This window comes from Engraulis encrasicolus, chromosome 2 (genome assembly GCF_034702125.1).
Source record: "Engraulis encrasicolus isolate BLACKSEA-1 chromosome 2, IST_EnEncr_1.0, whole genome shotgun sequence".
NCBI classification, from domain to species: Eukaryota; Metazoa; Chordata; class Actinopteri; order Clupeiformes; family Engraulidae; genus Engraulis; species Engraulis encrasicolus.
In genome coordinates this window covers 30,937,792-30,961,016 of record NC_085858.1, presented here as the reverse complement: position 1 = coordinate 30,961,016, position 23,225 = coordinate 30,937,792, and the positions used below count along the sequence as shown (strand labels likewise).

At 44.4% G+C, this 23,225-nt stretch overlaps 1 protein-coding gene across 1 annotated transcript in view; it reads right to left on the bottom strand.

Annotated features, from left to right (window-relative positions):
• LOC134436954 (transmembrane channel-like protein 6) overlaps nucleotides 1-23,225 on the bottom strand; it is a 39,486-nt gene that overhangs the window by 7,020 nt on the left and 9,241 nt on the right. The window contains exons 11-17 of the mRNA XM_063186333.1: nucleotides 22,709-22,957; nucleotides 20,219-20,451; nucleotides 18,704-18,839; nucleotides 17,305-17,457; nucleotides 5,269-5,399; nucleotides 3,748-3,826; nucleotides 2,802-2,902 (exon numbers count right to left, since the gene is read on the bottom strand). Coding sequence (XP_063042403.1) covers nucleotides 2,802-2,902; nucleotides 3,748-3,826; nucleotides 5,269-5,399; nucleotides 17,305-17,457; nucleotides 18,704-18,839; nucleotides 20,219-20,451; nucleotides 22,709-22,957 — 1,082 coding nt within the window. The remainder of the gene's footprint in view (nucleotides 1-2,801; nucleotides 2,903-3,747; nucleotides 3,827-5,268; nucleotides 5,400-17,304; nucleotides 17,458-18,703; nucleotides 18,840-20,218; nucleotides 20,452-22,708; nucleotides 22,958-23,225) is intronic.

Here is a 23,225-nt window from a genome sequence, read left to right as displayed (position 1 = left end):
GTATCTGTCAACTACTCATACATAACTCTAACGCCTGCCACCACCCAGCAGGTCTGGAATGGGGCCCAGGCACTTTTGGCTTAAAGGGGCTCCTCATAATTAGTGGTGCAGAACTGACTCCACCGGTGGGCCCCGCACCCCTGTGGGCCCCTATTTTCAAAAATAAAAATATACAATAAAATAAAATAAATAAAATAGGGGCCCACAAGGGTGCGGGGCCCATCTGGAAATGCCCGCTATGCCATATTGCCAGTCCAGCCCTGCCACCCAGCCACCCTCACAGTTTCCTCAGGAGTGGAATGTTCAACAATATGGCAGCTCATCAATTGAGATTAAATTTTGCTGTGTGGACTGTGTTCTGCCATGTGATCCCACTAGACCACTGGAAACGCCTTTTACTTTCAGTTCACTACCTCATAGGGGCGTAGAGTATAGACAGACAGTCACATCAAGTCAGCTTTATTGTCAGTTTTTTCATATGCACAGGTCGTACTGTATAAGGAAATTGAAATTACAATTCTGAGGACTGCATGCACATAGCTGTGCCAGCCAGAAAAGGAAGTAATTCAGACTTGCTGTTGGTTATCAGCGGAAGTCTGGTGGTTTCTGTTTGTGCAGAGGGAGACACCAAGATGCTGCATAAGATCAGCCTCCGAAAAAGATCAAGAGACCTAAATCCCGTGTGTATGGTGAAAAGGGAAACCGTTTCTGTCCTGTAGTGTCACTTGTCACATAGTCACTACTAGTCTCTATAGCAGTGTTTCCCAACCAGGGGTACGTGTACCACTAGGGGTACGTGTACCACTAGGGGTACGCGAGCACACTGCAGGGGGTACTTGGGAAAATGAATAAATGTATGGAGCATAGTCACATTGGGATATAGAGCATGAGTGAGGGGGTACTCATGGTATGACAAAAAGGCTTAGGGGGTACGCAAGACAAAAAAGGTTGGGAAACACTGCTCTATAGGACAGACTTAGACATTAAACGTTAACATTTGTGGTGTCAATAATAATTGATTCGGCAATGCAATGCAATGCGGAGCATGAACAATTCAATTCAATGCGGCAAGTTCCATAATCGATGCAGCACATTTTTTAAGCTTCAAATACTTCCGTGGATATTTCAGGAGCAAATGAATGTTAAATTAAATAAAAGTACTTCAAAGCATTGAAAACTGCAAGACTGATACAGAAAACAGCCAATAAAATGTTGCTCAGTATCTGACTACTTGTATTGCCTCATCATGACTGATGAAACATTTGCTTTGCTTTCAGTAGAAATGTAATGCATTGCAATGCATTGTAGAATTGAATCGAATCGAATCAAATCGCTACCTCCCGAATCATAATCGAATCGAATAGTGAGGGCAGTGCCAATTTACACCACTAGTTAACATAAAAAAATCCCCAATGATTGCTGTGCCAGAAAATGATTCAATTGACTGCTAACAATATTTGATGGAGTAGGGCGTATGGGCTACTTTTTTTTCATTTCAGAAAGTTAACATGAAACTTGACAGGGCTTCGTTGAATTTAGACTGATATGTACTGTTGACAACACAGCATAGAATTAGTGTGGCAAACATGCCCCCTCATTTTACAAAAAGAGCCTGGTTGTGCTTTTATGAGTCATTTTGTTCCTAGATGTGTAGATTCTTGCTTTTAGCAATAAAGTGAAACAAAGTCAGGGTCTGTTTCAGCAGCCAAGTGCTCCTGAGTTTCTTTCTAACAAAAAACGACGAAACTATAGGTCAAGTATGCTACCTGACTTGAATCCCAAAGAACACCTTTGGGCAACGTATGTTATGAGGAAGACAGACAGCAAAACATCACATACGTACTACGTAATTCCTTCAGCAATGCACAGCCATTGTCTTGAAAGCTTTGCTGAATAGCTTTGAACTATTTTGAAACAAGGTCAACAGTCCTATTTTGTGTGCAAGCCCACCTGAAAATAAGCAGGTGTTTTTCTTCTGTACAGTTTCTTTTGTACTGTTTATTATGTTTTTCCCTAATTGTGTGGTATGCAAACAGGTTTCTAACTGACCGATCGACATACAGTAGTGCATGGACACTACACATGACTAAAGACGGCACTCACGCAACAGTTGCCAAACCAAATGTGTAATACTGTTAGTATAACAGCAGCTTACAAAAGAATGCACCAACGTCTGATATCACACATGACCATCTTGACCATAGAGTAGAGTTCACTTCAGACAGTGCACAATTGATGAATGGATCAAAATTTAAAAGTTGGATGAATAAACCAACTGCTGAAATGAAACACATACTCATGCCCTGGGCTTTGTCCTCTGCAAGCTTCCAAATATCATTTCCCTAAACTGGATTGTCATAATGTATTCCATCATCACCATTCAGTGAACAGGTTGTACTCCAATTGGTTGTACAAAGTGTACCAAGAGTACCAAGCGATTGGCCTGAGTCAGATTCACACGTTTCATCCCTGACATATGTTTGCCCGCCGGAAAATGGTGCTCAATTGTGAAGGTCCAAATTAGTACAAGGGTATGGGCAGACCATCTAGGCCGGGCCGGGCTCCCAAAGCCACATTCGCCCTACACTGTTTTAGCTTAACCACCATCTTTTCCCGTCCTTTTTTTATCCTCTCTCTTTTTGGTAAATCTGGGATGGAAAAATAAAACGAGGCATTCAGGGAACGCACGAGGGCCTTTACGTACGACGGGTGCCAGATCCGGCCCGTGCATGGCAAACATTTGGCCCATCATGAGGTTCCTTGGTTACATGATCATGTTTGACAGGGTTCCTTGGCCTCACCTCCACAGGACCTCAGCCAGGAGGGTGTGCAGCAGGGTCATCAGCAGGTCCGTGATCACATGACGGTAAAGCTCCTGGCCAGCATACGTTTCCCAGCATTCCTGAGGAGAGAACACTCATCAGATGAAGGGAATTCACCATTTTGTGGCAATGAAGTTCTTTTTTGAAGCGAAGCATGTATGAACGCCTACAAGTTTCAGGGAGAAACCCGTAGAAAATCAGTCGCGTGTACAAGTCTATGCCGATGCCACTGGGCGCAATTTATGCCTACTTTGAATGCATTGAATCGAAGGGCATGAGACAGAGACCCATTCTGAGAACACTTTACAATAGCCCCTCAAATAAATGTATGCCCATTTAATTTAAGGCTCAGTCATGCTGCCTTTATCAATGCCATTTTGCCCATCAGTATCAGACGGCGAATGAAGTAAATCCCCTTCGCGCAGAGCCTATTATAACTTTATTTTCAACAAAAATTGTAATGACCAAGTCTTAATCTGTCACTTAAGACTCTAATGTCTTCATCCCTTTGATGTCATATCCATGTTTTAATGATGTAGTTGAGTCTTTTCAGCATAGAGTGAAATGATGATTGATTGCTAGGAACTTCTGATTGCATTCCGGTGTCACTTCTCTTTCTATAGCCGCTCATAAATGTTAGATCAGATCAGGAAGACCTATACATTAGTCATGTGTGTTTTTGTGTGCGTGCATGCGTGCGTGCATGCGTGCATGCGTGCGTGCATGCGTGCGTGCATGCGTATGTGTGTGCATGCATGCGTGCATGCGTATGTGCCTGCATGCGTGCATGCGTATGTGCGTGCGTGCGTGCGTGCACAGTGCGTGCGTGCGTGCGTGCGTGTGTGCGTGTGTCTCGTTTGAGTGCCTGCAAGCTACATGACGGGCCTGAGCGACAGGTGTGTTGCAGGCACTGTTGCATTCTTACCTGGTGACTATGTGTTCTGAGATGTGTCATCCAATGATAGGCGAGCAGGGTGAGGATGCTCATCTTCAGCAGTAAGTTTCTGAGGAATAGAGAAGACAGTGAAGAGATTAAGAGAGATAAGGGCAGAGTTTCATCTGGAGAGTCTAGCAGCGTAAGTGGTGGTGCTTTATGGGCTCAAGCACACACACACAACACACAAAGTACACACACCTGGTCACCTGCATGCCACGCATACACAAACACACAAAGTACACACACCTCAGGGGTATACTAAGAAGCTGGTTCAGGAGTAAACCTGGTTAAGTTTAAGAGGTAAGTCATCTAATAGAAGAGCATGTGGTCTTGATTTCCTTAAGAACACACACACACACACACACACACACACACAGTACACACACACACACACACACACACACACACACACACACACACACACACACACACACACACACACACACACACAAAAACTAAGAAAGAATGAATGATAAAGATGGTTAAGTGCCTGTACAATGTTTCAACACCTTGTAAAACCCTCAGGACAGAAAACGTCACACTTCTCAATAATCTCGAATTGCAGCTATTTCCTGCTTATACAAACAGTTCCCTTGTATTCAAGACACTAGTTCATGTTCAAGATGAATTGTTTGTCTACTTTTCATGTACCTTTGTGTGCTGTTAGGGGACCTGTTTGAAGACAAGGGCCAAGTTACCAAAGCATGGCATGACACTTGGCAAGTCATCCAGCATGCCAGCACACCCACGGACACATACACACAAGGACACGCGGACCCCCCGCCCCTTCCCTCCCACACACACAGAAACACACACACAGAGAAACACACACCCACACATGCACGCGCACACACTCTCACACACACACACAGACACACACACACAAACACACACACACACACACACACACACACACGAGTTCTGCATGTTAAACCCAGACCCATCATATTTCACATTTCTGGGCAGCTCGGATCTGGAGACAGCAGTCAGAACTGCCCAGGCCAATTGTTGGTTACTCTTACAACAAAGAAATATCCTATAAAATGTACAAAATGATTTAATGACTATACAAGTATTTTATGTGGAAGAGCATAAGGAAAATAAGAAATGAGCCACTTCTAAGCTATGGTATGGTCCATATGAATAAGCACACATACTCATTCCCTTTCTAATGTGTATAATGCAGCACCTTGTGATGGCCACATAAGCACATATGCCATAAGACTTGCATAGTTCACATATAATGAATAATTTTGAAGGTTTTATTTATTTCTTTTATGCATGGGGCTGCTGCTTACTGCGGACTTGTATATTTTGATATTATAGTTCTGTAGTAAAATATATATATATATATATATATCGTCAGACTCAGATGGTAAGCACTGCAGATTCTATTGTTGATGGCCAGAAAAGTTACTGTGTGGAGACACGAAGTAGTGCACCCAGCAAGCTCTGAAGTCATACAGAAGGCAACCCTATATGAATGATGTTGTCAGTGTCCTGTTGTACCTTGTGATGGCCACATATGTGCGTGTGCTGGGGGACTGGAAGCTCTCTGCGCGGCTCACGGCTCTGAACACTCCAGGCAGCAGCATGTTCACACAGCTCACCAGCACTGGCAACACCAGCACATGAGTATCCTGCAACAGAGGCACACATATATACAGTACAGTACATGGATGTGTGTGCGCGCGCACCCACACACACACACACACACACACACACACACACACACACACACACACATAACGCACACAACACATAACGCGCACACACACACACACACACACACACACACACACACACACACACACACACACACACACACACATAACGCACACAACACATAACGCGCGCACACACACACACACACACACACACACACACACACACACACACACACACACACACACAACGCACACAATGCACACACACACACACACATCTACACATCGACTTGATCACAGTGAGTATCAAAACTATCACAGGATGTGTTGCTGTATTGTGAAAGTTTTTCTGAGAATATCGTGTTTGTCATCTGGAGTTGGCCAACTGCACTGAGATACTGTGCTGAGATACACAGATAAGTGCTTACATGCACAGCATCCACCCAACACCCCGACCCCACCACCACCACCACTACCACCACCGACACTTCATCGCTCTGCAGAAACTATTCATCACTCACCATCATCTGTAAAAACTACTTTCAGCCCAGTCGTGGCTCAAACAGAAGGGCTCTGCGTTGTTAACCCGGTTTTCGATTCTGACCCGTGGTAATTTCCCAATCCTCCCCCGTCTCTCTCTCCCATTCATTTCCTGTCTTCACTGCACTGTCCTAATGAAGGCCAACATTTTTTAAAAATGTATTTATTTAACAGACTCAGATTATACGCACAATGGTCGTAAAACGTGAAAAAAAAATCACAGAGTAAAATGTACTAAGTAATAAGCTAACATTTACTGGTCTGACCAAAGTACAGTAAGTTTTGCAGATAAAGTGGTCTATTTCTGGAGATTCAAAATGGCGGACAAAGAGAAGATCCATATTTTTCTGTAGGCAGAAAAGTGTAATTTCCCCAATCATAACGAATACATAGATTGTTTATTGATGGTGGAGGGAAATGCTCATTAAAAATACAGTATAACCTTTGTGAATGGGCAGCATAAATTCTGGAAGTTATCTCACTAAAATTACGTACAATACCTTTTAAGGAGCCTATACTTCCCTTCTTTCACCCCAAGGGCTACAACCCTTGGCCTGCTGCCTTAATTTTGTAAGTAAACTCAACTTGAGGCTAAACTCAACTCAAGGCTTTCTCAACTTGAGTTAAATTACAAACTTAAGGCAGCAGGGCCACTCACTTTTTTTTACGCTTAACCGGCTGTAATGTTTTTCCGTGTGTAGGCTTAGGGCATCCTACAGTAACTTCCCTTCCTTCACCCCAAAGGGGTGTCACCTGCTACAGCCCTGCATACAGACTTTAGCGGCCTCTTAAGGTGGCAACTTTTTGAGCAACACTTTTGGCAACCTTACTTTAAGATTTTATTTGGACAGTTTATCACTACAAAACTCTTATTGGGGGAAAAAATGGATGAAAAGTCGACAACATTTCTTAAAAAATTAACAACATTTCCTCAAAATTAGGCTCCCAGCTCTCCTCCCTGTACGCCACCCTGTACTGCCTCAGAATTCCATGTTATTGTAAGTTATGTGATGCTTTGAACTGCATCTTTGTCTTCAAAGCTCCACACAACTTACAATAAAGACTTAAATTAACTTGGAATTCTTTTTATATATATCGAGCGTTAGCGTTAGTTCTGGCAGACCACGTAGTCAACGCTCCCTTTTGCCTATTGGCTGACGCCGACCTAACCCCTACACTGCCCTACAAAGGCAAAAGACCTTAACATCAATTTTGGTCAAAAATGCGTTAATGTCATTTTTGGGGTATTCCAGACCACCTTTATCATGTGAATAAATATAAAGAGCCAATTTGATTGTTTTTAATGTCAAAATAAAGAAAATAGGATGTTAAGGTATTTTGCCTGGGTACGGCTCCTTATTTTTCGCCCATGATTCAAAGGCAGAGAACCTTAACTTCCAACTGCCATTTCATAAATTTGACTTTTTATTCAATTTTGATTATATTTTCTTAAAATTCAAAGTATGTTGTGCATTTATTCATTATATATTAGCCTTTCTACACAGTAATTTGTCTGCCAGGCTGTTTATCTGAACACTTTTGAGATATAATGAATTTAATGTAATTCAATGCAATGTAAACACATTCCCATCTCAATGTCATATATTCAATTTAAAACAGACATAATGACCAGACCTTGCTTATAGTTTCTTATAAAATGTATAGTTGAAGTTAAAATGAAAGCAATTGAAAACAAATATGGCAGTTACTGTCTTTTGTCTCAGCATGACTCCTCTCTGTTGGCCCATGATACAAAGGCAGAATACCTTAACTGCCAAATAACTGTCAAAAGTCAAATTTGAACTAAATATTTTTTGCTTTACATGTATATCTCCTTTATAGTAACCAACTGTCAAAATTTAGGAGCTCTAACTATTATACTTTTATCTGGACAGAGTATAACAAAACAGAAACTTTGAAGTCACTTTTCTCAGTTTCACACTTTGGTGAGTTAAGGTTCTTTGCCTTTGTAGGGCAGTACAGCAGTCCTCTAATCAGCTGCGCATTAGTTAATCAGCTGCTGCTCGCAATTGGATGCTGGCTTTTGGCGCGCTTTATTTAAACTACCGAATTTGTTTTCCTGTCATTGCTTTTGCTGCTTGTTTTGCTGCGTGCATAGCTTCATTTGGTGCTTGCTTGCGTTGTGTTTAAACTAAATATGTTTTTCTTTCTTATCAACAATAGGTTCGTCTTCTGGTAGGCTGTGCGCTTTTCTTCATTACATAGACTTCATCTCTTTTGCCTTATCTCCCGATATGAGCTCACTGGTCATTATAGCCTACATTTTACGCACTACTTTTCTCGTGTCGTGCCGCCGAATTTCCGGCGTTCAATCCGAGCTTCATGGATAGTTTATTTTGCTGGCAGTGAGTTCCCCATGTGAGCTGCCTTCGCTGATTTCAATATTGCATTTCCACTGCTTTTTGCGCGTTTGGAAGTAATGATGATGTGCTGTTTGGACGATATGCACTGTACCCGCGCTGCGTCAGCAGATAGCCTATTAACCCTTTAGCTCCCATAACGGCCGTGAACGTCCGACTGGATCTGTACCATAACGGCCGCGGCCGGCCGGAATATTTTCATATGAAAATACAGCTGAACGGCCGTCATCATGCAGTTTTTCCAGCTTTCAAACACTTTAGCTCAATATTACAGACCCTCCTCGATATACTTTCAGTATAAAAACTATGTTTATATTATATTATTTTTCAGTATTTTAGATTTTATTACGAGATGCGCCGCTTTATGCGATTTGGCAATCTGCCTTCAATTCAAATGACGGCCGTCCGAGATTGGATGGCTACAAACACAACCATTCTGTTTCTACAACCAATATACACTAAATATGAAAACTTCCAACCCTCGTCGATCTATTTTCATGGTCAACAGCACATGTGTATGACTATTTAGGCTATTTTTAGATCATGTTGTTTTATTAGGCTTATGAGATGGTGTTCAACTGTGATCAGTTCTGCCATGGTCCTAAATAGCAAACACAACTGTCCAGCCGATGTCTACACGCTACATATTAAAAATGTAAACTGTCTTCGGTGTGTTTTCAAAGTCAAACCATATGTTGGTATCCAACTATCTTAGTTTCCTGGAACAACTTACAGCGACAGCTCTGCGTAACAGCGCATCGTGAAGGAAGCGCAGCATGGAACAATTGGCTAGCCTACTCATTTTGCGTGTCAGCTTTGGCAAAGCAGTCAAGGACTGTTACTACTCCATGTTGTCCTTCATAAAAATGTGCGCGAAGACGTTGAGTTGAATGCTACCAACGTGGTGTTTGTAGCACTTCAATTCCGGTCAAAGTCGGTGATGCCTGGCGCGTCTTACCTGTGCCAAATTGGGAGGGGAAACTTCCTAGAGCTCCATTCATGTCCTGTCTGCTATCGCGGCCACTTCTACGGTTATCCTTACACGTCTTTGGCATGGTTTAGTTCAAACATTATTAGCTAGTGTAGTCCATCCACAGTTATACCGCTTGAAACCGCTTGAAAACAGGACTTTTGGGTGAACGACATTTGTTGTCGTCACATGATCATTGTTCAACTTTGACCCTGGATGGATGGATGGATAGACGGAAGGATAGATAGATAGATGGATAGAGAGATCGATAGATAGATAGATAGGCCTAAATATATAGATATATAGATAGATAGGCCTAGATAATATCGGATTTTATCAAATTTTTATCATTTAATCCACATCAAAGGCACTCTATGGGAATAATGAACAATTAATTATCCATAAATGATATACCATTTGAAAGTGTGTTTTCTCTACTTTAATATGAAAGTAACTTGTAATTGACACTTTTCATTTCTTTTCAAGTTATTTGACATTATTTAGAATATGACCAAAATGTCAATTTTTCCTTAGAATTCCTGGTAGGATTCCGGCCTATTCAAAAAAAGTTCTGGTAGCTAAAGGGTTAATACTCTGATGGCTTGTCTTACCTTAACTAGGTTTCTTTGTCTCGAGATCGGAGTTGGTCGCTAACTGTTGCACATAGCTTTTAATAATTGTTGTTTTCTTTAGTTAGGTGGACCCTTGAACACTCTCTCTGACGTTAAACCATAGCTTGCTGCTTAACGCCTGTTTTGAGTGCATAGTCGGCTGTTTTTTTTTCTCCAGTTGCTTACTAGATATGGTTTCATTACACTCAACAGAGGCTGATTATTTCGGTTGGCTGCCCATTGCATTTGCCCTGTGCAGGGGCTATAGGCTACCGGTAGTAGGGCTTGTTGTGAGGTGGCAAATCATGTAGGCTATTATAATACTCTCCGGGTAAACGCATCCAAATACATTCACGTGAGTCGTGGTAAATTGAGTCGTCTTTTGTTCTTTCGCGGGCTATACATCTTGCATGTCGATACGGTGCATAATCTGACGAGATGCGTTTTTGCCTTGTGCTCCGAAACTTAACTAAATTGGCTCCCTTTGAACACAACCTAGTCGACGATGCGATTAGGCTATCCTAGGCTTTGTATTGCTGCATTACTTCACGGTCATCGCCGTTCATCTGATGTGTAACAAGCCGCAGGTGTCTTCAATCATCCTTGGCGCGACGGACGCTGGAACCGTGCATTCGGGACTGCTGGTTATTTTTGTAATTGGGAGACTCCAGGTGTCCCGTAGTTGCTCCTTATTTCACTGGTATCGGTATGTTATTCCTGTTTTCCTGCGGTCATTTCAATAGTCAATTTTGTAAGTATTGATGAGGCCCAGTGTTCGGATGGACACCCACGGGGCGTTCGCTTGAGGAGTGGCAACCCTGTCTAATGCAATTTCGTACTACGTCACGAAAATAATCTATAATATTCGTGATATCTTATAGGAGAGCCCCATTTTCGTGACAGGGCTGCGTTTCCACAACCCATGTATTTCAATGCGGCGTTGGCTGGTCCAGCATTTTCCATGGCAGATCCTGACGTACTGAATTCGTAAGCGCCAAACCGCTTGATAGTTTTGGGGGGTTTCCGTGGGCTCCATCATGTTGTCTCTGCTGCATTACTGTATAAGTATGCCTACTGTAGGCCTGTTTGGCCAGTTGTGCTAGCTCTGTATCCTAGACTATGAATGTTCTTGTGAACCATTGCTTCATGTTTGCTAGTCTAGGTGCTTGCAGTGTGTACAGTCATAGTCCTGGCTGGGCTGTGTAGGTACTCTGGCTGTGGCCTGGCTTTAGTGTGGTTGCTGCTTCACTCAGTGCTGGTGCCCTGTTTCGTGCTGGTATGTAGTCGGTCCTGTTTTGGCCAGTGTAGTGTAAGTATTTTGTCTGGAGTCCGTCATTACTACTAGCAAGGGGTGCATTGTCTTTGTTACTGGCTGATGTAGGCTGTGCTGGCATGGCTATACTGCTCATCTGTTAAAACCTGGTTATATGCCTAACCGCGACCTTGCATGGCTGTGCATCTTCCTGCTAGCTCGGTTTGGCTGTGCAATAGTGTGTGTGTTGCCTGTATGGCATTATTAGCGCTTCCCCTCATTCCAGTCACTTTGGTTAAATGGCAACATAAATGGCAACATATATCTGATATCATATATCAACATATAGTAAAATATCAACTGTAGGGTATTGTTATGTAATGTTGTAGTGGCGTTCATGTTTGGTCATATTTAGCACGTTTAGGCCTTGTCATGCTTATGGAGCCGTGTCGTGGCCTCGGCTGGGGGAGGCTGCATCAGCGGTCATGTCGGCAGCGTCCTTTATACAATCAGTGTAGATCATGTTGGGCTCAGGATGTTGCTGTGTCTGGATAATTTTGTTGATTCCGTCTTTTTTGCTGCCAACTGCATAGTATACATATGCCTTGCTAATGCTGTTAGCTTCTGTGGTCTGTTGGCATTGTTCCCCGTGTAGTCATGGTGGCGCTGTTAGCTCATAGTCTGAATTAGCTCTGCTTGCTCGGCAAGTGTACTCTGTAGTGCTGCTCATGTTTTTGTTACTGGTCGCCTGTGTTGCTTCGTAGGACGGTAATCGTGCTGTCTGGCTAATGTTCGCCCTGTTAGCATGTTGACTTGTTGTTCATGGTAGCATTGATTGCCCTGAGTAGTCCATGTGCTGCAATTGCTATTGGCTCATACTCTGTCTAACTCCAGCTTGCTCACATAGTGTAACTGCATCGGGTCCTGCGCCCGCCTCCAGTCATATTATCTATGCTGTCAGATTTGCTGGATTGTATTGTGCAGCTACAGTACCTACAGTGGGCTCACTTGGTTTAGTCTATCGGCTGCTTCATTGGTCGGTCTAGTGTCTAGCCAGCGGCTGCCCGCTCATATTGTGTCAATGTAGCTTATGCTGACTGTCGCCATCTCCGGTCTCCTTGCTGCTCTCGGATAGGCTTTACCTACCGCAGTATCTGTCCATCATTCTAGCTTGGTTGCCGTCATCGAGGTCCAGCTTATTGTGTTTTGTCATGTGGTCCTTGTCAGCCTGCTGTTTTTCCGGATCCTAGAGTAGCACCGATCCCGACGATCAGCCCATGTGATGCTGGCTGCCTGGCCCATTTAAAGCTGCTTCCCGCCTGGCTAGCCGGTTTACTGCTGCTGGCTGCTCGCCTAACCCATTGCTGCTGCTGCCCGCTTAACCCATTGCTGTTGCTGCCCGCTTAACCCATTGCTGCTGCTGCCCGCTTAACCCATTGCTGCTGCTGCTGCCCGCTTAACCCATTGCTGCTGCTGCCCGCCTAGCCCAATGTTTCTGATGCCCACCGAGCCCATTTGCTGTTTTATTGCCAGCCTAGCCTATCTACTGCCCCTGGTCTGGTGTACGTTACCCTAATGAATCTTGGCCAGTATATTTAGCCATCTTCAACACTTTTTTTTTTTTTTAATGTACATCCTATATAGTTAATTCTGTCCGACAGCCAGTCTAGTCTCAGCTGGTGGCATGGGGCGCTTAACTGCTAGTCTCGTGTGTTTTATCTGCGGCCAAGCAATACGCAATGCTGGCAGGTAATTACATTTTACGCTACTTATTGGCTGGTGACTTCAAAAAAAAAAAAAATAAATAAATAAATAAATAAATAAATTAAAAAAAAAAATAATAATAATAATAATAGGCTAATGATAAAAAACATAAATACAATTAAAAAAAAAAAAAAATAATAATAATAAAAAAAAAAAAACTACAGGCCCATGTAACTGCTGCAGGCCTTGCCACCGCCTCTGGGCACGGTTTTTCTGCTTTTTTTCTATCTGTATTGGCCACAATCTGGCATATAGCTGCCATAGCGGCTGAAACGGCAATACATGTAAACAATCAACATCTTTAACTGCTGCTGGGCAAGCTTTTTGTTAACTGCTGCTGGGCTAGCTTTTTATTTTGCTGCTGCTGGGCTAGCTTTTCATTTTGCTGCTGCTGGGCAAGTAAATACTCTGTCTCGGACCATATTCCGGTCTAGCATAGCACTTCTCTTTAAACATCAGGTATTACCGCAGTTCCATAACTAATGTCACGATATTCATTAATCGTTATTCACATTTGGTGGACTAATATTCTGTTTCGGGGGGTTGTAGATGCCCCGTTTCCAACTAATCCAATTGTTTGGGCTGCGTTTTTGGTATGGTCTGTTTGGGGGGTATGTTGCCTTTCCAGCTAAATGGAAGGCACTCCACCTGAGGATGCTGCTGTTCCCTGTCTTGGCTTCCATGGAGCTCATGGAGAAGCCGGGGAGCTTCCTCCGAACAGAGCCATACCGCCAAACACAAATATGCAATCAGAAATAAAGCTTCTGAAATGTATCTCTGTTTCTCGTCTCATTTTTGACTAGAGTGGATCTGACAGAAATCGAGCGTTAGCGTTAGTTCTGGCAGACCACGTAGTCAACGCTCCCTTTTGCCTATTGGCTGACGCCGACCTAACCCCTACAGCAGTCCTCTAATCAGCTGCGCATTAGTTAATCAGCTGCTGCTCGCAATTGGATGCTGGCTTTTGGCGCGCTTTATTTAAACTACCGAATTTGTTTTCCTGTCATTGCTTTTGCTGCTTGTTTTGCACCCACCACCTCCCCTGCTCCACCAGACTTAGGTACTGTACGTTATTTACCGGGGGGGGGGGGGGGAGGGCTGGTGCGCTGGAAGTCCGGTCAAAAAAAAAAATCATGCCCCCCCCCCCCCCCTCCACCTCAATTTTTTCCCCATGGCCCTCCCCCCACTTGAATTTTTGTTTTCCCATGGCCCTCCCCCTACAGGTAAAAAAAATAATATGTAAAATTGGTAGATGAACAACCATCATGAGAACAGTCAGAGTAGCCTACATCAAGGGCGGTTGAACTTGTCTGCACTATTATGTGCTATTGATATCAGTGGATACCTATGAGAAGCCGCTAGAATCTACCTCTGCGGCTGCATGGGATGCCTTTTAACTCCACTGTCACCAAGACAAATTGCCTTCACTATTGTTTTTACGTGTTAAGTAATAATAATGATAATAATAAAAACTTCCATTTCAATACCAATGTCCGAGTTGTTACTGTAAACTACAAAGTGGAGAGAGTTTCCCCACCGCAGCTTCAATATTTCCCTGCTCGACAAGCAGCGCCTTTCACAAAGTACGTTTTACATGTTCAGCACAGTAGCGAAGCCAGGGACGCAGGAACTGGTTTTGACCAGGGGGTGCTGTGAAAAAAAAACTGTTTTTTTAGATGTAATTTCCTAGCCTGAGTATCATCCTCCGTGACCGCGCTGGCTCAATACTTTCGCTTGCTGACCACGTGGTCAGCAAGCGAAAGTATTGAGCCAGCGCGGTCACTACGGAGGATGATACTCAGGCTAGCAATTTCCTGCGTTCTAATCAATTTTAGGGTGAGGAATGGCGAATCACATCTGAATAACTTCCTCATGTTTTATGTAGCCTAAACAAGGATGGGTAGATTTACCTTTTTGTTAAACATCTCACTTCGACATTATTCATTTAAGTTCTTCTTGCGGAAAGGAAACGCGCACCTGATGTGGAGGTGAGGGCGTGTTCAAGAGCAAATCGCGCTGCCTTGACAGTTTGTCTCAGCATGGGCAGTGTGCAATGTGTGAAATTAGAATAAATGCTTTGACTATGCGATGGATGCACTCGTGAGAGGTGACCGGGCTTTCAAATAATTTAGATTTTCTTGCAATTGCGACTGTGGATCTCAAGGTGCATCTCGATCAGGACCCCTGTCCTGTCTCCCAGACCGCGCATAAAAGCACGCACGCACACACACACAGGCATAGCTCTACCTTCCCGAATGTGATTACACTTTGACGGCCAAAGAGTCCGGGATGTGATCGGAGCAAGAAGTAGGCTAAGCGCCAAAGCAGCTCGAGCCATTGCTGGCTATTGATACAGGGAGAGTGAGAAATCCACCTTTAGTTTGCATTTAACGTAGGCCATATTTAAGACGCATTAATAGGTGGTGGATCTCAAGGTGCATCTCGATCAGGACCCCTGTCCTGTCTCCCAGACCGCGCATAAAAGCACGCACGCACACACACACAGGCATAGCTCTACCTTCCCGAATGTGATTACACTTTGACGGCCAAAGAGTCCGGGATGTGATCGGAGCAAGAAGTAGGCTAAGCGCCAAAGCAGCTCGAGCCATTGCTGGCTATTGATACGAGAGTGAGAAATCCACCTTTAGTTTGCATTTAACGTAGGCCATATTTAAGACGCATTAATAGGTGGTGCTATGGTGGTCAAATCAGCAAAATGGAACAAATTGCCAAAACAGAACCAGTACAACATTCCAAAACATCCAACAATAGCACAGCCATTACACACCGCGGCAATTCAACTTTGACAACTGATGATAGACAAGCCAGGCACACCATCGGCTGTGCTCTCCTTCAGATTCACCCCATAGCCAACTCCGAGGCTAAGCTAGACTACTTCACCAGCAACAGGCAAGACCTAGCATACCAATACACGCTTCTACGAATCCAATCTCCACAGCAAGAAACAAAAGTCACTTCTTACCTGACACGATGCACAACTTTGGTGACATTCCCTTCTCCCGTCACGCTTTAAATGTAGGCTACACAATTCCTTGCTTAGTTGGTCCGTTTTTGTTCACCAAAGTGATGAGACTTCTCTTCACAACAAGTTAGCTCCTCCAATGGTTTCAAGACCGTATATGATGCATGGCCAACACATCGCCGTTAATACCACTTTTATTACTACCTTGACACCACAAGCTAAACAAAACAAAATCTCCCGCGTCACTGCACCGTTCTACCAAAGTACGTCTAGGCCTAGGTAGGCCTACTGTTCATTCCGGTCTGGTTGGGGTCTAAAAGTTTTTTGAACACAGATGTAAAGCACACGGCGGTGCCAATAAATAAAATCATGACTTACCAGAAGCTGTGACCACCAGTTGACTACAACACCTCTCCAAAATTCCTCTGGAAATGCCCATCCAATTCGTTGTCAAAACTTCCCAAACTGTTTAGCCCATATAGTTCACCTCAGCTAGGTATTTGCTCACGGGCATTTTCTATGATGCTCAATGTTCCCGTAGCACTAGCAATAGGCCTACAGTGAAAGAGAGTCAGCGCGGGCAATCTACAGTAGCTGCACCTGATAGTTTTTTGACTAGCCTACAGATACACGCTTCAGTGCTATAGTATGCACCGGGACCTTGCATCGCAAAGCGATGTGTTTCAGAGCATTTTTTATTATTATTTTAAAAAAGAAATAAAAATAAAATAAAATAAATTCGTTTTTTTTTCCCATGGCCCTCCCCCTAACTCCGATTTTTTTCCCCATGGCCCTCCCCTCCACCTATTTTTTTTTCATCATGGCCCTCCCCCCCCTACGCACCAGCCCTCCCCCCCCCGGTAAATTACGAACAGTCCCTTATCATTGCCAAACAATGTCATACTGTTGTCATTGTTGCTTGCTCTGTTCTAGGGGGTATGTTGCCTTTCCAGCTAAATGGAAGGCACTCCACCTGAGGATGCTGCTGTTCCCTGTCTTGGCTTCCATGGAGCTCATGGAGAAGCCGGGGAGCTTCCTCCGAACAGAGCCATACCGTATTTTAGGGGCTTTTTTATGCCTTTATTTGACAGGACAGTCAAAGATGGTGACAGGAAGCAAATGGGACGGATTGGGAAATGACCCCGGCCGGACTCGAACCAGGGTCCCCGTGGGTGGGCATGCAAGCCCAAATGTGGGGGGCTTAGTGCGCTGCGCCACAGCACCCCCATTAACTTGGAATTCTGAGGCAGCTGGTGCACTTGTGACTTCAAGCTAAATGAATGTTGTTTATTTACAGTGAATAGCATAATTAATGAACTATTGAAGTTATCATGACTTATCACTGATATCGTTTTTTACAGGGCAACGGCTTCTCACCTGTTCCAGGTGGATGATGTAAAAGAAGATGCCCAGGATGCAGACCCCCGTACAGGCGAGACAGATGGTCCAGACCAGCCCACACACCAGCCCCTGCCACAGCCACACCCTCCAGTCTCCCCTCCTCTTCGCCAGGCTCCCAGAGATCAGCTCCTGGAAGTGAGGAAAAAAACAGGTCCAAGTTCAGCCTGAATCGTATCCCAATCCTACCCTGTCTCTCTCTCTACCGCTGATTTCCTATCTCCATGTTTGCCTCTCCTGTCTGAATAAAGGCTAAAATGCGCAAAATACAAATATCAAAAAAAGGGAAAAAATTAAACAAGACAGTCAAATAATCAAAAGACATGATCCGCAAGTGAAAATGCAAATGTGAATTGACTGGGACACTCTTTCGTGCTTCCCGGACCACACTTTGAGAACGACTGTGAACATAAGCCATGACATGCCCCAGCCAGGGGGTCCATCAGACCAGTATATTTACATAGTTTGACATATCTGTCGTGCATATGTTACTCTTTGCTGCACGTACAGAGAGGAGAGACAGGAGGGAAAGGGGGGTAACTAGGAAGTAAATTACTGATGAGGGGAAACAAGAACAGACGTGAGATACAATGACACAAGATATGAGCTACAACCATTCCGTGTGTGTGTGCGTGCAATGCATGCGTGTGTGTGTGTGCACACGCGTTCATGTGTTTGACGTTCCAGCATGACTGCCAGCCAGCAAAGGTCAAGCACAGCTCTATCTATGTCATAGTCTGTCAGTCTAAACCAAACCTTCCAGTTTTGCTCCCTCAGACAACTTAAATGCCCCCCACAACAGTGAAGTATGCCAAGAACGGCAACCTTTAATGGCATAGTACACTTCAACCCCGCTCTCTCTCCCTCAGGCTCTCCATAGACTAGGCAAAGAGTTACATTCTTTCTTAGGCCAAGAACCTCTTTAAGACTGCCAAAATGGTGACATCCATCATCCAACACACAACATTAAACACACACACACATGCACGCACGCACGCACACACACACACAAATGCACGCACGCACGCACACACTCACAAGCGCAGACACACACGCATGCACGCACGCACGCACGCACGCACACACACACACACACACACACACACACACACACACACACACACACACACACACACACACACACACACACACACACACACACACACACACACACACACACACACACAGTATTTGCCTAAGCGTAATAGATAGGACATTGTGTACAGTATTTAACTCATGACCATTTTACCCTCAATGCACGCACGCTAATGTAATAAAGAGCAAAATTATGTTTGTTAAAAAAATCTATGAAACGAGGCTCTGCTAATTCATAAATTCGTGTTAGAGTTGCATGCTGTGAGTTTGAAGAGATGGTCACCTTTAGCTGGGTGGTGATGCTGGCTCGCTTCAGAAGGACCGATGACTTCTTGGTGACTTTGAAGTCCCACGAGCTGAACAGCCACACTGTCAAGCCCGCCTCGGACAGCAGCGTCTTGCCCAGGGACTTAGACAGACTGCCAAAGCAGAGGAAAATAGAGGATTCTGACATGAATGGCAATGGCCTATTGATTTTCACTAAAGTCTGAAACGTGTAATGTTTATTTTATTTTATTTTATTTTATTTTATTTTATTTTATTTTATTTTATTGAAGGATCCCCATTAGCTTATGCCATAGCAGTTCACTAGTCTTCCTGGGGTCCTAATGTTGCAATAGTGTAGTGTCGTAGCAGGTAGTAAAGTCGTTATTTTTTATGAATACTAGGGCGACACTTGTGGAACAGTGTGCTTCATGGGGCTATGGCCCTCTAGTGGTTCCCAACCAGGGGTACGTGTTAGGGGTACGTGAGCACACTCCAGTGGGCGCATGGGAAAAAATGAACAAATGCATGGAGCATAGTCGCATTGGGATATAGAGCATGAGTAAAGGGAATACTCATGGTATGACAAAAAAAGACTTAAGGGGTATGCAAGGTAAAAAAAGGTTTGGAAACACTGCACTAGTAGTTCTATGGTGAAACGACTGGTAGACAAGTCAAAGTGAAGAGTGGTGTGATTGACTGCAGCTTCAGCCAGTAGCTGACAGAGGCATTTCATGGACACAGGTTAAACCCGCCCTCTGAGAAAGAGGCAATTTGGTTAGGCCAATGCACCCAGAGAGTTGAAGTTGCGATACTTGGGGTAATTGGTTACAGTTCAGCTCCTGGAGCAATATACAGTAAAGATATGCGCCTTGTTCAAGTACCCTTCATCTGAACAGACACCATGTCTTTAGAGTGACAAAGGCAGTCAGTCAGGTGCACCTACTGTAGGGCCTACAAATGTGTACAAGAGTGTACAAGTAAAAGCATGATGATAAAAGGTAACCAAGTGGGTCAACCTTTGTAAATAAATAAATAAATAGATAAATAGATAAATACATTTGTATTTCAACCTGCAACCCACTGATCTGAAGACCTAATCTGAAGATCATAATCATAAGGCCACAGCTCTCACTATACCACCAAGCTCAACACTTTGCACTTATTACCAGATATACAATAGTATTACTATTATTAGAATAAAACAAAATCTTGTTTTAAAGTTTTCAATACTTAAAACATTGTTGGGTTTGGTTCTAACTTAGGGGAATGTCAAAATTTCAGGGGGGTTGCCAGCAGGGCTAACATTAACATTTTTCATCACTAGCCAATTTGGCTAGTATGTTGAATTTCACTACTCACACCGCTACACTCATTTTCAGTCACATTGAGTTTTCTTTTCTATCAATTTTCACTAGCATTTGGCTGGTTGGCAGGTGTTGATTTAGATCCCCGATTGTCACTAGCCTAACTGTAGACACCACGCCGTGACAGTGACAAGGGGAGCCAATGAGTCCATCGCCCCTCACCTCACCTGTGCAACAGCATGATGCAGGTGATGAGGAAGGAGATGTTGACGATGAAGAGGTAGGCCAGGGGGATGCTGTAGCCCAGCTCCACCCCCTCGCCGCCACCACACGACGTGAGGCACGCCTGCTTCTGGCCCAGCTCCACCCCCTCGCCGCCACCACACGACGTGAGGCACGCCTGCTTCTTGCTGGAGTTGGAGTAGTAGCCATAGAACAGCAGAGAGTTGGCGAAGAAGCCCTGCAGGACGACAATATAGATTCTTTAATAGAGATATGCCAACATAGTTTCTATGGACACCTAACGCGACCAGGTTCCGGTCTGCCTAAAGGGCCATGTCATAACGCTCCTACAATGAATTGAACAGTCCTTAGGTCTGCCTAGGTCTGCCTGAGGGGGGCCATAATAGAACCAGGAAACAATGGGCCAATGGAACCTCTCTCTCTCTCTACTCTCTCTGACGATAATATAGCATGCACATGGACAAAAGAATTGGACAGTATGAGGTAAGGAAAAGAGAGACATGACAGGTAGAGAGAGACAGAGAGAAAATTATACAGAGAGAGAGAGAGAGAGAGAGAGAGAGAGAGAGAGAGAGAGAAATATGGTCACAACATCTGTTAAGGCCTCCGCACATTGGCTCCGACAGCACTGCGGAGCACTTTCACTTACGACACAATTCTGACCCCCAAACCCAATTTCACACGAACATAGCATGGATAGTCAATGGGCGGCTCCGACAAAATAGAACTCGCCTCTTATCGCTTGCTGACATCCGCGAATGTCTGCAGACATCGGCGCCAGTGTGCGGGTTGTATTGACAACAATGGAATCGAACTTTGGCAGAGCTGTGCTCAGCACTTTGTTGGAGCCGTTGTGTGGAGGCCCTTAGCTTTACTCATGAGTCATATCTGTAGAGACTATGTCACTTGGTCATTTCTTTGTTACTTTTGGTACAAAGTGAAACGACACGTCTGTGCAAACACTGTGGCGGCACTTCACTAAAGTGCGACTAGAAGTGTTTGTTTGGTGGCTAAACTGAAACCATGTGAAAAAATGAGTCATCCATTGTTTGTCTGGCAAGTGCAAGTAAGTGGCCTACCTGACCCATATCACCCAGGCTCAAAGCAACTTCTGCCCTCATCTGACCTCTACTCTGTGTCTTGGCCTGTGGCTTTTTGTCACTGTGACGACGAATGACTTTGTCCAGCTTTGACAACACTAGCTGTTAAAAACTAGCCCCCATTCCATACAGTTGGCACAAAAAGAGGAAACAAATATGAAGGATCCCTATGCTACAACATTGTGAGTTCAGGGGCCAGATGCAGCCAATATGATCTCACGTGGGCCTGGCCATTACCATAATTGCAAAATATCACAATTGTCTGCTTCATATCGGAATAACCTTGCAGTAAATCATCTTGAGGTGGATGATAGCGGGCATAAAATGACAAGCAAAAAATTGCCCTCAAGTATTGAAAACCTGCAGCAGGGGGCGCTGTGTCGCGGCGTGCTAAGTCCCCACATTTGGGCTTGCATGCCTATGGGGACCCCGGTTGGAGTGTCTCTCTGTCCCATTCGCCTCCTGTCACCATCTTTGACTGTCCTGTCTGTAGCCACCTAGTGCGCCTTTCATTTCATTCCAGCAACTACTGTAGGCCAGGTCAGGTCACATAGAAAGCAGAAAGCAGACTGCTTCAAAAGAAAGTACGAATCAATCAGCCCATCAGTGAACAGACGTGAAGCCATGACGCTGTTCATTTGTATTCCGTTTGTGGTTCAGAAATGACAGAAAGAGAAGAAACAAGTTCATGTTCAAGATGCATTGTTTCTCTACTTTTCATGTAGGCTTTGTGTGCTGATACGGACCCTGTTTGAAGACAAGCCCTCTTTTTCTTGTGTGCGTGCGTGCGTGCGTGCGTGCGTGCGTGCGTGCGTGCGTGCGTGCCTGCGTGCGTGCGTGCCTGCGTGCGTGCGTGCGTGCCTGCGTGCGTGTGTGCGTGCGGCACGTATGTGTGTGTGTGTGTTAAACTTATATTTTCCCTTTCATGAGCATACCATGCAACTTCAACTTGTTTTGAACTGGATCTTGCCAGGAGTAATCATAGTGCAGTTATGAAAATATATACAAAATCAGTAGCTCCTACTGAACATATATGTCACAACAAAACAGCTGTCATTGGTTAAGTAAAAAAAGTAGAGTCATGGCCCTAATGTGACACTAACGGTAAAGCTCTCGTCTACTACACAGCCGACCCTGCTTCGATTTCAGGCCCGGGTCCTTTGCCGGCCCTTTGCCCGTCTCTCTCTCCCAACTCACTTCCTGTCTCTGCTTCACTGTCCTGTCTGATGAACATCAATGAAAGCTTGAAAAGTAAAAAAAAAATACTTGAAAAAAAAAGTAGAATCATAACGTGAAGTGAATGAATCCTACTGTTTCCACAATAAAATGAAGTGAAACCAGATGATGCGTCAGGCTATAGCAGCAGCTGCTCACCTCGCCCGTGAGTAGCTCCAGGCCTGCGAAGTCCTGCCGTGGCGACGTTGGGCCCAGCGTAGCCTGAGGTAGCACCACGAAAAGGCCCATGAGGGCGGCCATGACACCATTAAACAGCAACAGCTTCCTGAGAAACAGGAAGTAAGATAAGACCCCGGAGCCAAAGTGGGCCCCGATGCGCTTCAGGGGGCCCCTCCACAGCCGCACGCCTCGCAGAGTAGACACCATCATGGGCCCGTGCTGCAGCGCCTGGATATACCACACACACACACACACACACACACACACACACACACACACACACACACACACACACACACACACACACACACACACACACACACACACACACACACACACACACACACACACATAGCGATACATACAAACACATACATATAGTATGCATACATACATATAGGCCTATATACACTAATGCATGTACTATGTACATATTGTTCATACATATACACATACACAAACTTCTCTTTTTTTCTCTCTCTCTCTCTCTCTCTCT